General features: G+C 51.0%; 2 protein-coding genes across 2 annotated transcripts; one reads left to right on the top strand and one right to left on the bottom strand.

Moving 5' to 3' along the window:
- Positions 1-354: 354 nt before the first annotated feature.
- On the top strand, positions 355-5,054 carry ANGPTL6 (angiopoietin like 6; the record flags this gene model as incomplete). Its single annotated transcript, XM_080930260.1, has 5 exons — positions 355-900; positions 2,573-2,750; positions 3,343-3,530; positions 3,609-3,879; positions 4,864-5,054. The coding sequence occupies 5 exons, from the start codon at positions 355-357 to the stop codon at positions 5,052-5,054; spliced, it is 1,374 nt and encodes a 457-aa protein (XP_080786386.1).
- Positions 5,055-5,163: 109 nt separating this feature from the next.
- On the bottom strand, positions 5,164-9,959 carry SHFL (shiftless antiviral inhibitor of ribosomal frameshifting; the record flags this gene model as incomplete). The annotated part of the gene is made up of 8 exons (XM_080930269.1): positions 9,820-9,959; positions 9,306-9,429; positions 9,127-9,176; positions 7,592-7,630; positions 7,348-7,497; positions 5,991-6,094; positions 5,698-5,852; positions 5,164-5,387 (listed from the first exon to the last, which is right to left on the bottom strand). Exons 1-8 carry the CDS (start codon positions 9,838-9,840, stop codon positions 5,164-5,166), a joined length of 867 nt encoding a protein of 288 aa, XP_080786395.1. The 5' UTR covers positions 9,841-9,959.
- Between the last annotated feature and the right edge of the window lie 12,390 nt (positions 9,960-22,349).

Raw genomic sequence — 22,349 nt, 5'->3', positions numbered from 1 at the left:
TCCTACTGTGACGCCATGTCTCAAATTAGAAGAGGGGTCCAGCATGAGTGAGGTCTAGGGTTCCATCTCCTGCACGCCCCACACGAAATGGAGGTTTTCTCCTTAAGTGGGAGCCTCTGAAGGTTCTGAGGGGAGAGGTGACCAGGCCCAGGTGTCCAGAACCGAGGGTAGAGAGGGATTTTGGGTGTAAGCAGATGCTAGTGGTTGTATCGGCTGTATAAACGGAGAATCTACGCTGCGAGGTAGATTCTGTCGTGGAGCACTGCCGTGTGAGGTGAAGCCGGAGGATCAATACTGTGGGGCCCGGTTAGGCTAAAACCGTAGTCTCCTCCCTCTTCACTGCAGGTGGCGGCCATGGGGACTGCCGTGCTGCTCAAGCTGCAGCTGTTGCTCCTGCTGGGCGCTTGGAGGACGCTTGGAGGGGCCGCGCGATGCCGCGTCACCCTGGTCTTGTCTCCGCAGAAGGCGACTGGCGCCGTCTGCAGGAGCTCAGAAGCCACCCAAGACAGCGAACTGGCCACGCTGCGCATGCGCCTGGGCCGCCACGAGGAGCTGCTGCGCGCGCTGCAAAGGCGCGCGGCGGAGGGTGACGCGCTCGCGGGCGAGGTGCGCGCGCTGCGCGAGCACAGTCTCACCCTAAACACGCGCCTGGGCCAGCTACGCGCGCGACTGCAGCAAGAGGCGAAGGCGGAGCCTGACCTGGGGGCGGAGCCTGCTGCCGCGCTCGGTTTGCTAGCAGAGCGCGCGCTGGATGCGGCGGCCGAAGCGCGCCGGACGACAGAGCGCCTGCAGCAGCTGGACGCGCAGCTCCGTGAGCATGCGCAGCTCATGAGCCAGCATAGCAACCTCCTTGGCCGCCTGCAACGCGCGTGCGCGAGCCCGGACCGGGGCCAGCAGCAGGTAGCTGTGTCCCGGGATCTCAATGCCGGGGGGGGGGGGGGGGGTGGGGGGGTGGGGGGGTGGGGGGGGGTGGGGGGGTGGGGGGGTGGGGGGGGTGGTGGTGGTGGTGTACCATCCACAGGTCATCGTGGTGAATAGTTTGGGAGATCCTCATCCGCTGCAGGAAAATATTCACAACATTTAGGCTAACACGCATTATCACCATACACAAGGAGCTCACTTTATAGACCAGGCTGACCTTGAACTCAGAGATCCTCCTAGCTCTGCCTCCCAAGTGCTGGGATTAAAGGTGTGCGCCACCACACCGGGCTTGCATATTCTTTAAGGATATATTTTCATCTTAATGTAGGTGGACACCCATGTACGTCTGCATGTGTGTCTGTGTACCACTTGTATATATGGGCTCCAAATGATATAGAACTGGAGTTACAGATGGCTGTGAGCCACCTAGTGTGTGCTGGGATTTGAACCTCGGTCTTTTGAAGAACAGCCAGTGCTCATAACTGCTGAGTCAACTCTCCAGTCGCTAAGATAATATATTCTTGTAACTAGGTAGGACTTCTGAATTTTGGGCTATTTCTGTCACCAGCTTTTTGGTTTAGTTTGCTTGTTTTTCATTTTGTATTTTTTCTTTTGAGACAGGGTTTCTCTGTAGCCATGGCTGTCTAGGAACTCATTTTGTAGACCAGACTGGCTTTGAATTTACAGAGATCTGAGTGTGTCTACTTCCTGACTGTTGGGATTAAAGGCGTGTGCCACCACTCCCTGGTTTGTTTTTAAAATTGAGATAGGGTCTCCTGTAGCCCAGGCTGGGTTCTAGCTCTTTGTGTAGCTGAGGTTGACCTTGATTTTCTTGTTCTGCATCCACGCACAAATGACAGATGTGGGACAATAAGCCTGGTTGTCTGGTTTTCCATTCCTATTGGTCTTGGGGTCCCGGGGACTTCCGGTATATGAGGAAACTGCTCTACTGCTGAATCACATCTCAACACTGGACTTGGATTTTGGATTAATGGTTCTGTAGATTTTCTTAAATCGCCCAAGGTCCTTGTGCTCCTGCTCAGCAGTGAAGGTGGTCAACCGCAGACTGGGAATCGGTGCAGCGTTCTCTGAGCTCAAAAGCACAGAGTAAAGAAAGCGCGGTGTCACACAATGACGCAATCTCCAGCTAGCTGGAGGCAGAGGCAGGAGGGTATTTCAAGTAACAGGCTAGCCCAGCGGGAGTGAGGCCCCTTCAAAAACAAAAGCAAGAAGAAGATAAAGCCGGGCTGGGCGGTGGCTGGGTCTGGGAGAGAGCTTGCTGGCTGTGCAAGTATGAAGGCCTAAGTTCCATCCCCAGCACAGTGGAGGCTGGGCCTGTCTGCATGTGTTCGGCATCTGCTCCAGTGCTGTGCTTGGGCCGACAGGTTGACTTGGCTTGCTGGCTGCCGGAAGAGACCTGTCTCAAAGGAACAGGGAGGGCGGCAGAGCAGGACACCCAACGCCTTTCCGCCCTCTGTGCTTTTCTTAGGCTGGGTGGCAAAGCTGAGACATCGCCCTGCCTGATTTTCTGTGTACCTGGCAGGGGGTTTGATCAACAGACCCTGCCCATCATCCCACTGCCTGTGCCAGGGGGTCTCTAGCCTCCTTAGCTGAGGGGTTAATGTAGTTATGTCTGACTGTGTGACCGCAGGTCCTGCCACTGCCCTTGGTGCCTTTGGTTCCTCTGAGTCTAGTGGGCAGCGCCAGCAACACCAGCAGGAGGCTGGACCAAATTCCAGAGCACCAGGGAGGGCAGAGCTTGAGACAGCAGGGGCCTCCATCTTCTCCGCTGCCCACTGGGTACCTTGCTGTTCCCGCCAGGCCTGTGGGTAAGTCAAAGCAGGCCTGCTGGGGCATATGTGAGAGAGAAGAAGACCCAGGGGTTCCACTGCCTTCTGGATAGAAATACTAGAGTTAGGATTTGGCTGGTAGTGTGAGCACTAGAGGAAGTGACACTCCTATTCTGATGTGGGGATAAGAAAGGACTATGAGTCTGTGAGAAGAACAGGCTGGAGATGTGCTTTAGTGAGAGGGCACCCAGGCTGCCTTCCAACAGTACAGAAGCAAACAAGGCCAATCCTCTCACAAGGGAGAGAAAATAGGCATGCACTTTTTTTTTTTTGGACAGGATTTTTCTGTGTAGTCCTGGAACTCACTCTGTATACCAGGCAGGGATTAAAGGCGAGTGCCACCACAAGGGTACTCTTACTTTGGTGAGGGCATAAGGGATTAGGACTGCTACTTTGGTGAGATGTTGGCTTGTAGGATCGTGTTTATGGGGAAAAGAGGGACTGGTAAGGAAATGGCTCTTCCTCAGGTGGAGACAGAAGATGATGACTTTTATTTGGGAAAGGGGACTGATGAGATCCAGGACTCTAATCCAGTACAGGGTTGGTTGGCTCGGTCTGTCCCTTGTCACAGGCCCATGGAAGGATTGCGCAGAGGCTCATGGGGCAGGTCACTGGCAGAGTGGAGTGTACGAACTGCGGCTGGGCCGTCGTGTGGTATCCGTGTGGTGTGAACAGCAGCAGGAAGGTGGAGGCTGGACCGTCATCCAGAGGCGGCAAGATGGTTCTGTCAACTTCTTTACCAACTGGCAACACTACAAGGTGGGTGCTTGGGCTGGGGGTGATGGAGACCGTGCTGGGAAGAGAGCTCGCCCCATCCTCCTCCTCCTGCCCTTCCAGGTGGGCTTTGGGCGGCCAGACGGAGAATACTGGCTGGGCTTGGAACCCGTGCATCAGGTGACTAGCCGTGGGGACCACGAGCTGCTGATACTCTTAGAGGACTGGGGGGGCCGTAGGGCACGCGCCCACTATGACAGCTTCTCCTTGGAACCTGAGAGTGACCACTACCGTCTGCGGCTTGGCCAGTACCACGGGGATGCTGGAGACTCCCTGTCCTGGCATAATGACAAACCGTTCAGCACTGTGGACAGGGACAGAGACTCGTATTCTGGTAAGGAGAGCTTTTGTTCTGGTGGGAGGACAGGAAGGCGGGATGGCCCGTCTGGTTAGAGCGGAAAGCAGTAAAGCTAGGTTTTCCCTTCTGGGAGGTTGCAGATGGCTTAGGTAGGAGCCTGGGCTCGGTTCTCACCACCCATACTAGGTAGTTCTCAACAGTGTGTAACAGAGTGGCTGGGGATCTGACACTTCTAGGCTCTGTGGGCATCTGCATTAAAAATAATGCGAAGTTTCCTTTCTGGTGAAGTGGGTGTGGTGGCTGCAGTCCTAGCTGCAGGAGGCCTGAGGGGCAGGAATCTCAGGTCATCCTTGGGATAGCTCAAGTTCAGCCGGAGCTACACAATACCCTGACTCAGAAAGAAACTCCCCTAGGGTAAGTACCTCAGTGTAAGAAGGCCTCTCTGGCAGGGAACAGGAAGCATTTATTCTAATAGGGGAGCAGGGAGCCCAGAGTTCTCTGCTGACTTAAAAGATGTAAATACTGAACCTGTTTAGAATGTGGGGAACAGAGCTGGGCCCCCCACAATCTAAGCTCACTCTACCACTGAGCTATATCCTCAGTCTTTCTTTTTGAGACAGGACCTCACTGTGGAGCCCAGGCTGGTTTGAAACTCCAAACCCTCTTGCTCCTGTCTCCTATGTAGAGAGATTACTGGTGTGCACCAGTGCACCTGACATAAACCTCAAAGGAAAACTGAAGCCCTCTCCCCCAAAAGGAATGAATGATAGATCACCACTTTGCAGAAAATAGAGGAAAGGCATGACTCTTATTTTGGTGAGGAGATGGGAAATTAAGGTTATTACTCTGAAGAAGAAAGTGAGAAGCCAGAGCTTTTTATTTTGGTGAAGAGATGGAGTATCAGGGCTTCTATTCAATAAGATAGGGAAGGTTGAGGGATGCTTGCAAATGCTTTGCACAAGGAAGTGCTGGTAGAGACTTTTATTTTGGTGGGAAAACAAACTCTCTCTTTCCCCTCAGGTAACTGTGCCCTCTACCATCGTGGGGGCTGGTGGTACCATGCCTGTGCCCACTCCAACCTCAATGGTGTATGGTATCGTGGAGGTCATTACCGGAGCCGATACCAGGACGGGGTCTACTGGGCCGAGTTCCGTGGTGGGGCGTACTCTCTGAAGAAGGCTGTTATGCTGACCCGGCTTGTGCGGTTGTGACTCTCCCATGAGAACCCCCAAGGGTGTTCCTGTCTCCTTGAGCTGGTATCATAGCAACAGGAGGTGTCCACACACTGTGTCTGTCGTTCCTGTGTGTGCCCAGCTAGGGTCACTCTCGGGGCCCGCCGTCCTCCTCTTCCTCCTCCTCTTCCTCCTCCTTCAGGTCCTCCAGGATGAGGTGGTCCAGGTCATCCAGGAGGCCTCCCTGGCTCAGGCACGTGGCCACCGTGGAGCCGCTGCTGATGTGGGGGTTGCTAGGGTGCAGCACTTTGGGGAGGTGGTTCTGCTTACGGCTCTTGGGGTGGGCACAGGAGGTCCCAGGCACATGGGGCTCTAGGGGAAGGAGAGTTGCTGAGGTCCTGTGAGACCCTGGAGATACGAGGGGACTGGGGCGCTGCGGGGAGACCCACCAGAGCCAAAGGACAGGGGTCGGAAGTCATAAAATCTGCGGGTGTTGGAACTCTTGAGGGAGGTGGGAGCACGGCTACAAAAACAGACTCAGGTAGTGGGGACCACAGGCCTTGCTGGGAACTCCATGGGAGGAGAGAGGAACCCTAGAGGACTTGTGGAAGGAGGGAGCAGCCCTGGGGGTCGATCCGCAGGGGATGCAGAATGTAGGGTGCACGTGCCAGGGCCCCCTCACCTCTCCGATTGTAGCAATCTGCAGCTGAGCAGGAGTGGGTGTGTGTGCTGCGACGATCCAGGTCACGGTCCCAGCGCGGGGGCAGGATCCGAGTGGGATACACAGGGAAGCCGCACCCGTAGCAGGGTGATGGGGACCCCATCTGTGCCCAGCCCCTGGGGGCCAGCAGGGCTGTGAGGGGCTGAGGGGGTGGCTGGGCACAGGGCACAGGAGGAGGGGACTAGGCTGGGATTGGGCTGAGGGCGGGCTGGGCTGGGACGGGGATGAGGGTGGGTTGGGGTCCGGGCCCTCACCGGAAGTTGTGGCGACACTTTGGACAGTGGAACTCTGCCAGGCCCCACATCTTGTCATTTGGCACTGGTTCGTAGCGCTTCCGACACTTGCGACACCGTGACACCTGAGAAAGTAGGAGCCCATAGCTGTCAAGGCCAAAGTGCAGGGTTCAGGCAGGTCTCAGTCCACGCTGGCTTTCTAGTCCTGGTCCTCCTGCCTCACCTCTCAAGTGTTAAGAAGATAGGCCTGCCTGTGCTTGGAATGTGGTGCTGGGATGGAACCAGTGGGTTCACGAATGCTAGGGTGACACTGTACTGATAATGCTAGGGTGACACTGTACTGATAATGCTAGGGTGACACTGTACTGATGGAACCTCAGCTTTTATCAGAAGTACCCTAATCAGGAGGCTCGGAAGCAGGCATGGTAACTCATGCCTTTAATCTCAGCACGCAGGTGAGGCAAGCGGATGTCTGAGTTCCAAACCAGCCAGGACTACATAGAGAGACTGAAAAAAGAACAGAGGTAAGAAGCCAGGCTGGGGTTGGACAGGTGTCAAAGCCGAAAGTCCAACTTAAGTTCAAGGTTATTGAAGTTGGGCTTTTGTGGCATGATGAAGCCTCTGGTTCCACATGAACCAGGTGTGGAGGCAGGAGGATGAGGGGTTCAAGGTCATCCTCAGCTACATAGAGAGGCTCAGACCAGCTTGGGGAGACACTCTCAAAGACAAAACAAGGGGCTAAAAGGTGGTGGAGTATGCCTTTAATCATAGCACTGGGGGTCTGGTGGGGGGGTCAATTGAATCTCTGAATAAGAGGCTAGTTTGGTCTACAGAGCCAAGTTCCAGGACAGCTAAGGATACCTAGTGAATAAGAAACAAATACAAAACCAAACCAAAGCAAGGGGCTAGGGAGATGGGTCAGTGGTTAAGAACAGTTATTCTTGCAGAAGATCCGGATTCAGTTCCCAGCACTCATGTGGCACTGTGGTATACAAACATGAGCAAAATACTACTATGTACTTTGCTCATGGGACTGAGTTCAAACCCATAGCACACACAGAAGAGCCAGGCCTGGCTAAATGCGCTTATAGACCTAGTTTCAGGGAAGTTAACTTGGGGGGCTTCCTGGGCCATGCTGGCCGAGAAACTAAGTGATGAACCCCAGGGCTTAGTGAGTGGCCCTGTCTCAAAAAATAAGTCAGGGGGAACTGAGAAACACACCTACCACCAAACTCTGGCCTCCACTTGCACATGCACATACACATAGATACACACACACACACAAACACACGTGCACACAACGTGACCCCTCCCCCAGTTGACGACACGGGTCAGGAGCAGGGAATAGGAAGGAACCAAGCTAAGTCTGGGCTATCACCTCCTTCCTCTGGGGCACACGGCGCCACCATACATGGTCACAGGAGGAGCAGGCAAATTGTCGGTCCACAGCAGGGATGAGGTCATCTTGGGCTCTTTGGAACATTTGGAGGTTGGCTTTCGTCAGGGGCAACAGAGAGGTGGCTACTGCCTGTAACATGGATGAACATGAACAAAAAGGTCGCCTCTGCCTCTGGATGATCACTCCATCCACACACCCCGTTTTATTCCAGCCACCAACACACCTGGATATCTTGGTCTTGCTTCATGTCCTCTGGTGGGTCCTGAGGGGAGACAATGGAAGGGGAGGGCAGACACCAGAAATACTCTCAGGATGCTGCACCAATGTTTAGAGGGGAAGAGCCCTGCATGGGGCTCCTGGACAGGGACAGAACTCTGGCTCTAGCTTCCCAGTTAGTCACTGGAGTTGGGTCTGGTGACATAGTTGTCATCCAAGCCACTTGGGAGAATGAGGCAAGACTGGGGCATGGCTTAGCATTAGAGCCCTTGCTTACTATGAAGTCCCAAGTTCAATCCTCAGTACTGTAAAAACAGTGTCCCCAATGTCCTTGAAAACTGGACACTTTGCTATTCTCACTTCCTAGATGTGAATCCGAATTACCTAAGTGATCACGGCCCATGGAACCCAGAGCCCTGAATAACCTCTCCGTCTGCAGAGGTCAGACATGTGACACCTGACATGTGATGCCACACAGCTTTAAAGACTAAAAAGCTTTTAAATGTATGTGTGTCTTCCCATGCACGTGTGCAGTGCCCGAGAAGGCCAGAAGAGGGCGTCCGACCCCTTGGAACTGGAGTGGTTGTGAAATGTCCGATTTTGGTGCTGGGGTCCTTTGAGAACAGCAAGTGCTCTTAACTGCCAAGACATCTGTCTGCCTTTTGGTCACATGGCTTTAAAAAGCTCTAGACTTTGGGGCTTGCAAGCTGCTGGCTGCAAGTCTGACTGGCTGCTCAGTTTCCCCCTGGTAAGGGATGGTGGGCATGCCTGTCTCTCTTCAGGGGTCCTCACAGAGGGGCCTCCCAGAGCCCAAGTTTCATTTCAAGTGGCTAGAGTTTGAATCCCTTAAGTCGGGAACATGGTGAATGTCATAACCCTGGGCTGTGTTCTTGTGTAATTGGATTGCCTCCATGAGGGAGGTAAGAAATGAACCCAGGCCTGGAGACCACGGGCGCTCTCCACGAAGGCTTCTTCCTGCTATTTTTATTTTATCATATCGTTTATAGACCTGAACCTAAAAAAAAATGTTATTGGTAGGATTCTTTTCGATATGCAGCATGGTGGTACATGCCTTGATTCCTTTTAGTAAGTAGAGGCAAGTGGATCTCTGAGTTCAAAGCCAGCCTGGCTTATATAGTGAATTTCAGGGTAGTCCAGGGCTGGGCTACATAAAGAATTCTGTTTTACACAGAACAAAACTCTGGTATGTCCTTCAAGCAAATCGAATGCACCGGGTACCAGCTATAGAAGCTGAGAAACGCAACAACCATATTGCTTTGATTCCTTCATCCATCCATTCAGAGTTCCCTCCCCAGGTCTGCCCAGCCAGCCTTTCTTCTAACGCCAGGGAGAGTTGCCTTGAGCAACTTCGACATCCAGGACCTACTTATCCTACTGCCCTGTCTCATTCATTTGTGGTAATCAGCATGTAATGAGCACCTACTGTTTGCAGGAGAAAGGGAAGGACCCTAGATGGTGAGGTGGGCTCCTTCCACCCAAGAGAAATGGGGATTCCCCCCCCCCTTTGGGGAGAGGGGTTACCTGAGCGTCCAAATCGTTGCTCAGCTCCTGTCCATCTTTCTGCTTGACACCTAGTGGGAGAATATGGGAGGGGCTCTTGGATAGTGTAGGAGTTCCAGGCTGAGGAGAGCCAGGGTCGCTAAAGCGCTACAGCAGTTCTTAAACCACACCCACTCAGTGCTCCCCCAGGGCTGACTCACCGTACACGATAGAGCGCCCAACTCCGGTGTGGTCGCTGCCAAACTTCCTCATAAGAGCCCCTGCCTTCTTGGGGGACACTTTTCCATGAAACTTCTCCCGGAGGCGCCTGACGCTCTTCTCCAACTGGGATGGAGGGGGAATGAACTCTGATGTCGGGGGCGACGGGGAGCTGCGCCTGCACCTTCATTCTCCTGAACTTGACCCTGCCTTCTGGCCTCCGCATCCCCATCCCCCTCCCTTTAAGCCATTTCCTGGAAAAATCCAAAGTTCTCCAGGCATTGGGGGATGGTGGAGACTGCGGCGCGTCCCAACCTCCCCGGTGCGAATTTGGGGTCTGGCGGGGTAAGTGAGTGTGTGTGTCTCGGGATTCAGGCCAGGTTACCCCCTTTCCTTCTGACTTCTGACTCTAGAGCCCCACTGTGTCCAGGGATGGAGGAGGAGACAACTCGGGGGCAGGGGTGTTCCCAGGAGCCCTTTCCGCGCAGCTTGTCGCCGGTGGCGCGGCTGTCCTACCTCCACGCCATCCTGGGCCATGGTGGCCGGAGTACACCTGGACGCGCCTGGGTCCGGGCCTCGCAAGCCTGGGTGGCGTCGGCGCAGCTCCGCCTCCCTCAGGCCCCTCTTTCAGTTTCGTTTCTGAGCGAAGCTGGGGATCCGGAGAAGACCCCGCCCTGGCCTTGCGACCCGGCGTCTGCTCACGCGCCCCGGAGTGCTCCCGGCTGGTGCTCCCGGGCCTCAGCGCGTCCTGCGCAGCAGCGCGGCCGGCCGGGGATGCAGCGCGCGGCCTCTGCAGTTGGTCACATGTCCCCACGCTGCGCGGGGTCCGCGTCTTCACGTCCCCCGTGGGGGCGGAGCCGCACCGCAGCTTGGTGCTCCCGCGCTGCTCCTCCTATGCAAACACTGAAGCTTTTTTGGACCCCTGGGGTGCTTTGCTAGATATGCTCAGCAGCTCTAACCCCCACAGCATCTCTCTCTCTCTGTCTCTCTAGGGCCCCTACTCCCAGCCTCAGTTTCTTTCTCTGTAAAATGGGCATGGAAGATAGGTATGGTGACACACACCTGTCACTCCAGCATTTGGAAGGTGGAGGCAAAAGATCAGGAGTTCAAGGTCGTCCTAGACCATGTGTGACCCAGTTTCAAAATAAAAGGGGGGGGGGTAATAACCCTAGGACAAAATGAAAAAAACTGTGTGTGTGGGGGGGCAAGCTTTACAGATTTCTCCAGAAATGGGCCCCAGATTCTAAGAGGCCTCGGTTTTGATATAGGGGTTGGGTCTCACTATGATCCAGGAGCACAGAAATCTTCGCTGGGTGGTCCGGCTCCCTTCAGCAAAGGTGGATGCCACAGGTGGGGATAATAGTGGCTAAATGATGAACTGGAAACCAACACCAGAGAGGGGACAATGGGAACTGATTTACCCCAACTCAGCCTCTACCCCAGGGGCCCCTGTACTCCAGGTTACTCCGGAGCTTTCTCTGTAGCTGAGGATGACTTAGAACTCATCATCCTCCTGCCTCCACCTTTTGAATGCTGTATATCCCTGGCTGTCCTTAAACGTATGGTTCGGTGGTCCTCTGTCTCCCTAGTGCTGAGATTACAGCTGTGAGCCCCCAGGCTTGGTTCTTCCACGTAGTGCAATGTGGGACACGGATATTGCATCAGTTGCTGGGTGACCTTTGAAGTGCCATGCAGGTTGGAGGCAGAGTAAAACTGTGAAGAGAATCAGACTCCCAGCCCAGAGCACCCTTGTAGACTTCTGGCTCCGAGGAATCCACACTGCAGACCTAAAGGCTGAGAATCCTGTGGGCAGCAGGCCCTGGTTTCCACACAAGCCTGAAAGAAACACCCCCAAATGGGCAGTCATCAACAAGTTACACTGAAATACTATAGCTAGTATGGAAAACGGACAGACGTCTCACAGGACAGAGGGAGCGTAAGATCTGTCACCGATCGGGGATGTGCCTGTGAGCATTGTGGCAATGCTCACTAGAGCCAAGACACAGACTCAAAGGTCCATGGACAGGTGAATGGATAAAGACAGTGTAGCGTGTGCACACCATGGAATATTACTCGCCCACAAGAAAGAGGACGCTTTATTATTTGCTGTAATTAGGCTGGAGGGCATGATGTCATGGTGCATAAGATCTCATCAGTGGAGACTAAAGAAATTGTTGGAGAAGCAGGGGTTTGGGGCAGAGGTGGGGAGGTGGGAAGAGCCTGGTCAAGGGTTATAGTCTCACACTTAGAATGCGAGAGTAAATTCCACCGTGCTGACTGGATCAGGAGCAGCCTGTTTCAAAATAGCTAGAAGAGACCCTGCAGAGTCCCGGGAAGAAACATGTTTGCTGTGGTGGCCATTTCTAATAAGCCATTTCTCTCATTATTCCTTGGTCACTGGTGGTAAAGTGTCACACTGTCGCCCAAAAGTATGTGCAGACACATGTCACTCAAAAGTATAAATCAGAGCCAGGAGGTGGTGCTGCACACTTCGAATCCCAGCACTTTAGAAGCAAGAGGATCATTTCAGGGCTAGCCTTGGCTACATAGTGAATAGGAGGCCAGTCTGGGCTGTGTAGCAAGACCATGTTTCTGTCTGTCTGTCTGCAAGGGTGTTAGATGTTTAAGTATGAGTGTGGGGAAGTGCCATGATAAATGTGTGAAAATCAGATGACAACTTTTAGGAGATGGTTCTTTCCTTTCAGCATGTGGATCCTGGGACTCGAACTCAGCTCTCCAGACTTGGCTGCAAGCACCTTTACACACTGAGCCATCTAAAGGTCTTGTGTGCTGGCTGCTAATGAACTATGTCATCTGGTCTTTCCAGAATATTCAGTATGAGCCAGCAACAACCAAGTGGTAGCTGAATCACCCCCTGACTCAGCCTCTCAGGTTATGTGGTCTCATTCCCACCAGTTCTGGAAGTTTGAAGTCTGTTAGAGGATCCTGCCCCCGGGGGGAAGATAGGAGAAGATTCTGCCTTCTCTCCTCTTTTGAGCCCAGGCTGCTCTTGTGGTGGACCCAGCTTCAATTCTTAGCACTCACATGGTAGCTCACAACTGTCTGTAACATTTACAAGGGATCTGATATCCTCTTTTGGATTCCATGGGACTGCACACAGGTAGTTCACATTTCACAGGCAAAGCATCCATATACATAAAATAAAATAAGCAAGTCAACAAACAAACAAAAAACATTAGAGCTGGTGGCATATGCCATTAATCCCAGCACTCAGGAAACAGAGGCAGGTGGGTCTACACAGAAAGTTCCAGGGTAGCCTGAGCCAAACAGTGAGATCCTGTTTCAAACAAACAAACAACAATAACAACAAAGAAGCTACAGGCTGGCAAGGTGGCTCAGCTGGCAGCGGGTAATGTGTTCACCAAGTCTCACAACCCAGGTACATCTCCATCCCTCACGATAGAAAAGGAGAGCAAAAATCTCATTACCCTCTGATCCCTGGAATATACTGTGGCACTTGAGAGTACATGTGCACACACACACACACACAGGCACACACACAGACATACACAAACAGAGGCTCATGCACAGACAGACAGACAGACAGAGGCACACACACAGAGGCACATAAACAGAAATAGACACACAAACACACACACAGACACACACAGACACACACACACGAAAATATAAACAGAGACTTAACCAGAATTTTGAACTGTGCCGTGCACAGATGAGGCAGAAGACACACACAACACCAACAACCCCAGCCCCGACACCCGGCCTACCTCCATCATTTGGAGATTTAGAGGTCATCCCATTCAGACATAGGAGGCTTGTGTGTCCAGCAGTGTGTGCATGGTTCTGTGCGACCTTTTATTTTGATAAAGGGCATGGACAAAGAAAGAAATACATTTGTCAAGACAGTGGAAGAGAAGGAGCTAGTGACACACTGCACTATGGTTCAAAGGAGGCTCTCACTGTCTCTGTGTTGCTCAGTGTGTGTGTGTTGCTTCTCTGGAGCTCTGTAGACTGCACTGGGAGACCGCCTCTCCCTGGCTTGCTTTTTTTGGAGCTGGTGATCTCTCCCAAGAAAGAAGGTTTCTCTGTGTAGTCAATCCTGTCAATCCTGGAACTCACTCTGTAGACCACGCTGGCCTCGAACTCAGAGATTTATCTGCCTCTGCCTTGTGAGTGCTTGGATTAAAGGTCTGTGCCAACACTACCTGGCTGAGGTCATGAGCTTTCAAAATTTATTTTTATGTCTTTATTTTTTTTTCAATAAGGTTTTATGTAACCCAAGATAGACTTTGAAGTCCCGACCTATTGCTTGTACCTCCACAGTCCAGAGCTGCCAGGCACGCACTGCCTTGTCCGACTCACACTTCTAATTTCTACCACCAAACACTCATCAGTTTGGAACTAGGACAACTCAATGTGACAAGTCTAAATGCTTTCTGAAAATTGTAAGTCAATCAGTTAGGCGGTGGTGGCGTGAGTCTTTATCCCAGCATTCAGGAGGCAAGAGGCAGGAGGATCTCTGAGTTCAAGGCCAGCTTGGTTTACAGATTAAGTTTCAAGAGGCCAGGGCTACACAGAGAAATCCTGTCTTAAAAAAAAAAAAAAAAAAAAAAAAGAAAGAAAAAAGGAAAGAAAGTATCCTGACAAAGACACTAGGCAAGGAGTTAAGGCCTATGTAACAGTTGCTGGTCTAGCCAGCCATTTTGTGCTCTTACTAATGTTACAAGGAAACTTTCTCATGTGCTGTAACTAGAAAGCTTTCTCAGATTGAGTTGATTGCATATTCTGGTTTGTTCTGTGCTTTGGTGTTCTTGGAAACCAGTCACAAAAGAGGTCAGTAAGAACTGCTTTGTAGGGTTAGCCACAAAAAGTGTGGACTAACCACCCAGCATCTCTTCCTGCACCTGTATATGAGTTTTTATGGTTTCTTGTTTTTGAAAGCTGCCCCTTGGATGGACCCCAACATAAGAGAGACATATGTGGGATAGAGAGATGGCTCAGCGGTTAAAAGCACCGACTGTTCTCAAGGTCCTGAGTTCAATTCCCAGCAACCACACAGCGGCTCACAACCATCTGTAATGGGTTCCGATGTGTACTCATACATAAAATAAATACACAAATCTTTAAAAAAAAAGACATCTGCATCAATATAAAAAGCCATTTGAATAAGACTTCCATTTTGAGCAGGGTGTTGAGTAAAGTTTTAAGTCCCCAAGGTCTCCCTGGGAACTGACATCCTACTTGGCAGAAAGAGACATGTGTGTGGGAAACTGACATCCTGGTTGGTAAGTTAAGACAGGAATGTTAGGGAAGGTAAGTCCCCCACCACAGTTAAATACCCCAGCGGATGAGAGCAGGATAAGTATACAACAAAGACGTGTTCCTAAGGCAACCCCCTATCCCTAAACTCTGATTGCTGAAATAACTTGGCACAGATGTTTGTGGATTCCAGGCTTAAAAGCTCCGTAGGATTCTGGATCCATGTTGCAGATGAGCTCTAGAGTCTAGACTGTGCCCCTGATGGATCAGTCTTGGAGTGTGCATTCAATAAACCAGCTCTGTTTGACTGACACCAGTGCAGGAGTGGTTGTACATCAGTTCCCAGACCCCAGCAGCAGCAGCTCAGGAGGCATCTACTTTGTGCTCCTCAGTGAACACAACAGAGTTGAGACCCAGACATGTGCCAAATGCCCTCGGTAACACACATATCTGTGGTTCTGATTTTGGCATGTCCTCTCCATCAAACTTTTCCCAGAATGCATCTCCAGGCAGAGATGGAAAAACCTGTTGAGGACTGTGCTCAGGTGAATTTGGTGACTATAGAAACTGTAGGCTGGGACTGGGCTCAGAGGTGAGACTGCTTGCATAGCATGGAACCCCAGGGTCCATCCCAACACTAAACTGGCTGAGGTGAGAGGGGGAAGTATTTAAAATTATCCCACTCAGTAAGAACCGTTATTCTCAGGAAGGAAGTAAAGAAGATGGAGAGATAAAGACTCGGTAGAAACACTTCCTTTTCGATCTTCATGGATTAGTGTGTTTTAACGGGTTACTTTATAACAGGTGAGGTGTTTGGACCAGTCTGTCTCTGATTTTACATGTTGTCTTTTTTTTCCTTATTAAATGATTGGCCATGTTGTGGGGTGTGACATGGCAGGAGTATGGAAGTCAGAGGAAAACTCTGGGGAGCTGGTTTTTTCCTTCTACTACATAGGGCTCATAGGAGTTCAGGTTTGGCAGCGAAGGAGTCTACCTGCTGAGCCTCTCTCTTGCCAGCCCCTTTTATGTTCTTGCCTTTTTACCATGTGAAGCTCTGGGCTGCCAGGGATTTACCTAGCAGAGAGGTCACCAGATGGGCACCTGCCCTTTGACCTTGGACCAGACTCTATGCCAAGATAAATCTGTAGTCTTTTAAACTTACTCTGCCTGTGAGTTATCAGCAGTAGAAAGCACACAGGACACCCATTATCCCTCCCATGATGAGAATGGAGAGTAACAAAGCCATGTATGGATGTCCTATTTTTTTTTTTAAATAAGGGCTGGGCATACTCCCAGGACCTCACACAGGCTAAACAGGCACACCACAACTGAGCCATGTCCAAGCCCCTCACTGGAGCATTCTAGGCAGGGGGCTTCACCACCGAGCCACACCCACAGCCCTACATTTTAAAGGGGGACCTCCAAGCCGAGCCCCACAGATGAAATGGCTCAAGCGCTGTCACGGGCTGAGGGGTGTTTCTGGCAGAGCAACACCAAGTGCAAAGGTTCTGTGGTTGAAATCAATACGGGTGTTGGAAGGACACAAAGACGTGGTGAGTGGAGATGATCTCAGACAGCGGTGGGCGGCAGGCAGGCCATGCATGGCACCCACTGCAAACTGGGACAGAAAGGGATGTCTGCATTTGGATATCACGTGCTGTAGTCTTTATTTGAGGCTTAGCCAACAGTCCAGGCTTCCTTACAGATTTCTCTCCTCTCCCTGGTCTCAGGGTCCAGTGTTAGTGTGGCCTGGGTGAAGACTTAATACTTCAGCTGCTTTGGTCAATCCCTTTGGCTGAGGGGCCACCCCCAGGACGGTGGGCTCACCTTGAGCCCTGCTAGAGAGATGTGTGGGACAGTTAGTTCTTTAATGAGATACTACAAGTTTCTTTTCCAGAATCCCCAATCCTGTTGTGGAAGCTTTGGACAACAGCCGTGTAAGGGCTCAAGTCTGCCCTCTTGTGGTGGTTCGGGTGAGACTGTCTTACACAGGCTCACACACTTGCATACTTGGTTCCCAGTTGCTGGGCTGTTGGGAAGGATTAGATGCTGCCTCCTTGATGCAGGAGCCGTGTGTCACTGGGCTTTGACTTTACAAAAGCCCAAGCCAGGGCCAGTGTTACTTTCTCTCTGTTTTCTACCTGTGAATCAGGGCGTAAAGCTCTCGCCCGTTCTCCAGTGCCATTCCTATCTGCCTGCTGCCATGCTCCCGGCCATGATGATGTCAGACGAAACCTCTCAATGTGTAGGCCAACCCCAATCAAATGACTTTCCCCCCATAAGAGTTGCTGTGGTCTTGGTGTCTCTTCACAGCAACACAACAGTAACCAAATTATTTTAAAAAGTGTAACTTTTCGTCTATGGCTTTTCTAAATATGTTTTCTGGAACCTTGGGATTTCCCCTCAACATTTTCAGCTTCCACACTCTTCCTCCCAAGCTTCTGTTTCCGCTGTGTGTCTGACCATCAGGGACATTGCGGTCCCCCTTCTCTCCCCGAGCTTCCCTCTCTGAGCCTCAGCTGAGGCTGATCGCTGGCCTTCACTGGGGTTTTCTTTTTAAATGCTGACGAACTGTTCTAGTGCTTCCATTTCATTCTCAAATTATTTTATCAATGAGACTAATAACCCCAAAGGGGGACCCCAATTTCCTTTGGTCATTGCAGCCATGGGTGGTCATGTATTCTGAGAATCTCTGCAGTGGTCCAGCAATGCCTTCTGTCCCACATCCCCTTTCCTCTGGCTGAAGCACGAGGAATATCTCCTTGCCTGAGAAGTAAATGTACCTGTGGGTGGGCGGCGAGGAGATGGAAGAATAGGACAGGAGAGCCTGGTGTCCCTCCCCACCGCTCCTTTGAGGATCTCAGCTTTAGGACCAGGATGGTCACTCATTCAGTTAAAAGACTTGCCAGGGATGAGGACTTGCAGTACTGGATTTCCATAACCCACACGAAAGCCAGGCAGGTGTGGTAGCTGCCTGGAATCTTAGCACTCAGGAGGCAGAGATGAAATTCTGGGACAAACTGGGTAGCGGGACTGGTCAGAATCAGCAAGTTCTGATTTAGGTGAAAGGTCCCACCTTTGTGGACAGATGGAGAGGAATTAGCCTCTGGCCTGCATATAAGAAATTCATCTTGGAGGGTGTGCACTACAAGGTCTCTTTGGTCCCCCTGCTAACACCTATGACTGGAGATGTATGGGTGGGGGGAAATGTCCGCCTTCGGCTGTTCACTGGCCTCTTTTGGATAGCTGAATTATAACACATACATTCCAGCTTCACAGCCACGAGGGTCCCTGGAGTCGTCCAGTGCCCAGCCCGTGCCTCCTTTTTGGCAGCAGTGATACCGCAGACCTGTGGCTGACAGGTCCAGTGCAGAGTTCTGCACATGCAGCTTCTGTGGCTCATCACCTGTGTTGGGACGGGAGTTTTGGTGATGTGCTGCTTCTCATAAGTCACCCCTCACTCCGACTCCTTTCAGTATCATTATGAATTGTTACTTTGGCCTGCCATTGGCTCCCTTTCTAGAGTGAGGTGTGTGTGTGTGTGTGTGTGGTGTCTCCCCAGAAAAAAAAATCTCGCATATAACATGTCCAATGAGGAGGGGTATTTTTCTAGCTTGTGGAAATGCTCCCATGGCCAGGAATGGCGCAGTGTGTAACTGATGTTCATAGATGTGAGTTGGATGACTGAATAAAGCTGTGGTTATTTCTAGTGGGAAGCAGTTAACTAAACCAATAAAGCAGCATCTGGGGACTGGTTCGGCACAGCTTGTGGTCAGGGGCATGCTGCAGAGTCATACTTAGCCAGGACAGGTTTCAGATCTCCTCTAAGGTCTTCTCCCAGGCCTCTGGGGAACGGGTAGTGCATGGTTAGACCTCACTAGGAAGAAAGGGGGTATCAGCAGTCCTCACTGTCGCCTCCCTGACTTCCCATGGTTGTAGCCATGTGGGACTTCACCTCAAACTCTGTTCTTCTTGAGCCCCAGCCTTAGCTTACAAGGGTCTCTAATATCCAGGAGATGCATACGGGCCAGTGAGAGGGCTCAGCGGATTCTGGTGTTGTCACCAAGCTTCATAACTTTTTTTGATCTTTGAAATGTACATGATGGAAGGAGAGAATCAATTTCACAAAGTTGTGCTCTGACTTCTACACAAGCATGTTGGCACTTGCACATGCATGTGCATGCACAATCCTACACCCACACTTGAGTATATATATATAAAGAGCCAGGCATGATGGAGCACACCTTTAATCCCAGAAACTCAGGAGGCAGAGGCAGGCAGATGTCTGAGAGTTTGAGGCCAGCCTGGTCTACATGGTGAGGCCAGCCTGGTCTACATGGTGAGTCCATTTCTGGAAAACAAACAAACATAAAAGAAAAAAGGAAAAAAAAAAAAAAAGAAAATGAAAAGGAGGAAGAGGAGGCACCGTGTGTGAACCGACTGCCTGGATCCTGGGCTTCCTACTACAGGACAGCGAGGAGTGCTTCTGTTGTTAAAGACCCCCCCAACTATATGACAGCTTTTGTTGGTTTGTTTCAGCCACAACCCAGCGCCTCACTAGGGATTCCAGACAGAAGCCATCTGCTGAGTCAACCTTCAGTGAGCACACTAAGGTGGTGGAGATGCCATTTACCTGATGGTGCCTTTGCTCCCGTCACTAGCCTTGGTGGCCAGTTCATCCTCAGCTAAGAACTGAGAGAGAGGTAGAAAAGCATAGAAGGATGAAGAAACAACACGGTCAGCCATTAGGTAAAGTGGAGAGGAACACACTCACAGGGTCTTGGGTCTTTGGATAGTTTTTCAACCTAGACTTCATTCATTTCTGCCTTTCTCACATGGAACCTTTTCTTTCCTTTTCCTTCTTTGTTTGATGATGTTTAGGATCAGACTCAGGACCATCACTATCCAGTGCTGGAGCTCTCAACCCTGTCCCCCGTGACTCACTGGGGATTTTAGGCACACACTTTACTGCTAAGCCTGGCTCTCAGACCCTCACTGGGGATTATAGACCTGGGTTCTAGCACAGAGCCAGACTCTTAGCTTCTTTTTTTGAAACAAAGTTTCCCTGAGTTGCCTAGGCTGGCCTTGAACTCACTTTAAATCCCCAGCCTGGCCTTGAACTCATGACGCCTTGTCTCAGCCTCTCGCATAGGCAGGATGGCAAGCCTGTCACCAGGCTGGGCAATGGCTGGGGCTTTATGGAATCAGGTCATGGAAGAGTTCTTGCTCCTTCACATATGTGTTTCTCTATCCTTGTATTTACAGTGTTTAAGACGAAATCTATTAAGCATGGGCTGTTGTGTGTTTCCAGGTTGTATGGTTTATGCTGGCAAGGGCTGTGGGAAGTTTCAAAAGCGCAGCAGAGCCTCAGGAAGTACCGGCAGGGTACGTGAGCGAATGACACGGTGACAGATAGTAAAATCGCCCTTAGTTATGATGTCATCTTGTAGTGGAGGGATGGCGGGGATATGACTCTTGGTCTCACCCTCAGTATCACCTCTGTGTGGAGCACCTTTTCTTCCCCCGAAGCACTAACTACTGATGGTAGCCATTGCTGTGATCCACTGAACATTCAAGGTACTGTTGGAGACACTGATTTCAACACAGAGATAGTGGGCACCCTCGAAGGAGACAGCTTGTCTGAAGTGGATCAAGGCTTCAAGGGCCACCACAGTCCTCTGACTATTGGAACACACAGACAGCAGTTCAGTATCACAAAGAGTGATCTATCCAACCAGGACTCTGTCCAATCCTGAAGGACTTGGTATAGATTGGGCATAGTGCTCGAGCACCATTGGCTTCAGAACCATGTTCAGAACCCTGAAGAGATGCCCTTGTGTTGGACGGGGCAGCACCTGCTCACCACATTTCTCTCTCCAAGGTCCTCAGCACCATGGACAGATTCCTTCTGGGTGGTCAGGCTGCCCAAAGCCAGGATCCTCTAGACCCCTACTCAGAACCTTATACGGATCTGCCAAGGTGGCTCGCATATGGGTTAGTCCCTCTTTCTCAATATCCTTGTCAGCACTGCGGACAGCTCCCCATAGGGCACCTGGGGACTTAATCAGGACCACGGACAGCACCCACGGCTTGGCGCTACTCTAGGTGCATCAACACCTTGGTTAATTCTTCGTCTCTGGTTTCCTGAAGGCTACCCCTCAGCTCCTTCTTCTCAACCAATCACTCTACAGTGGTATCTGTCTCACTGTGCAGACTCAGCTGGGCTATCCAACCAACCTACTCTTGAGTCACCTACTCTCATTTTTTCACCTTTCTTAAAAAAAGGGTCTTATGTATCTCAGACTCACTATGTAGAAACAGTAAATTCCTGACCCTTCTGCCCCTACCACCTGAGTGTTGAGATTACAGGTGTACGCCACCACCCCCAGTTATACCATTATGACAGTGGAACCCAGGGCCTTATGTATGAAAGGTACACACTCTATAGGATAATCCACATCTCCAGCCCTGTTTTATTTTGTTTATTTTTATTAACTTATTTTTGTTTTTTGAGACAGGGTTTCTCTGTGTAGCCCTGGCAGTCTTGGAACCCACTCTGTAGATTAGGCTGACTTTGAACTCACAGAGATTCACCTGCCTCTGCCTCCTGAGTGCTGGGATTAAAGATATGCACCACCACTGTCTGGATAAGGTTTTTTTTTTTTTTGTTGTTGTTGTTTATTTGCTTGTACAATGTTTATGAGACAAGGTTTCATGATGTAACCCAGGCTGTCCTGGAACTCTCTGTATGGCTCATGATGGCCTTGAGTTCACAGTGCTCCTCCTGCCTCAGAACTGAGATGATAGGTATGCTCTACCAAACCAACTCACCTGTAGTTTATGAAAATCCCTTGGCTAAATATGGCCAGCACCAATCATACCAAGAGACAGGGCTCCAAGTACTTAGATATGGGCAACTGAGGTTCAACAAAGAGTCTTGAAGTCCTTTCAATCCCGTGAAAGCTTCTTTCCTAATTTCATCCTGGAAGTGAGCACAGCGAAGACAAGAAGTAGATATTTGGAGGCCATGGGAACTGACGCTTCTGAACAATCCATATTTCATGGCTTGCGGTCTACCTTTGACCATATCATGCTTTTTCCTTCCCACAAGTCTCCCTTCCCTGTTTCTTCCCTCCCTCATCTCTCTTCCCTCCTTTCATGCATATTTCTCTCTACCCCCTTTTATCCCTTCCCTTGACAGGGCTTCACCATAAACCTAGGCTAACTTCCAACTGAGTCTTCTTGCCTCAGCCTCCCATGCGCTGAGATGGCTGGTGTGTGAGATTGTGCCTGGCCGCATCTGTGAATTTAATAACCACCCAGCCTTCAATCTTTATGGCCTCCCTGTTATCACTCTCAGCAGTCCTGCTCACCAACTTACCAGTGTGTATTTCAGTTAATAATTATTCACTGGTGAGTTTGTCACTGGCTTGTTTCCCCTGGAGAAAGGGGGACCTCAGAGGGCGGGCACCCCATCTATCATGTTCATTTTTCTCTCTCAGTGTCTGCGCTCAAGAGTTGAAGCAATAGTAGTTTATCAGCAAGCACTGACAGCTCACACACTTCTGTACTTGAGGTGACGTTTGGGTCCACTCTGTGACTATTAGCATGGTCAGTCATCCACCATGGCTGTCCAGGTGGCAGTTGGCTTGGGGGCTGTAGATGAGCATTGGGGTATAGCTGCAGTAAAGGTCCCTTGAGTGATGGGGAGCTGTGTGTTTAGGAATCTACCAACTCTCTGGATGCTGCCAATCAAATTCTAGAGTCAGAGGGAGTAGGTTAGCACCCTGCCTAGAAGTCCCCAG

Source organism: Micromys minutus (genome assembly GCF_963924665.1).
Source record: "Micromys minutus genome assembly, chromosome: 16".
NCBI lineage: Eukaryota > Metazoa > Chordata > Mammalia > Rodentia > Muridae > Micromys > Micromys minutus.
Note: the sequence above shows the minus strand (reverse complement) of the source record. Positions and strands in the feature narration are given on the sequence as shown.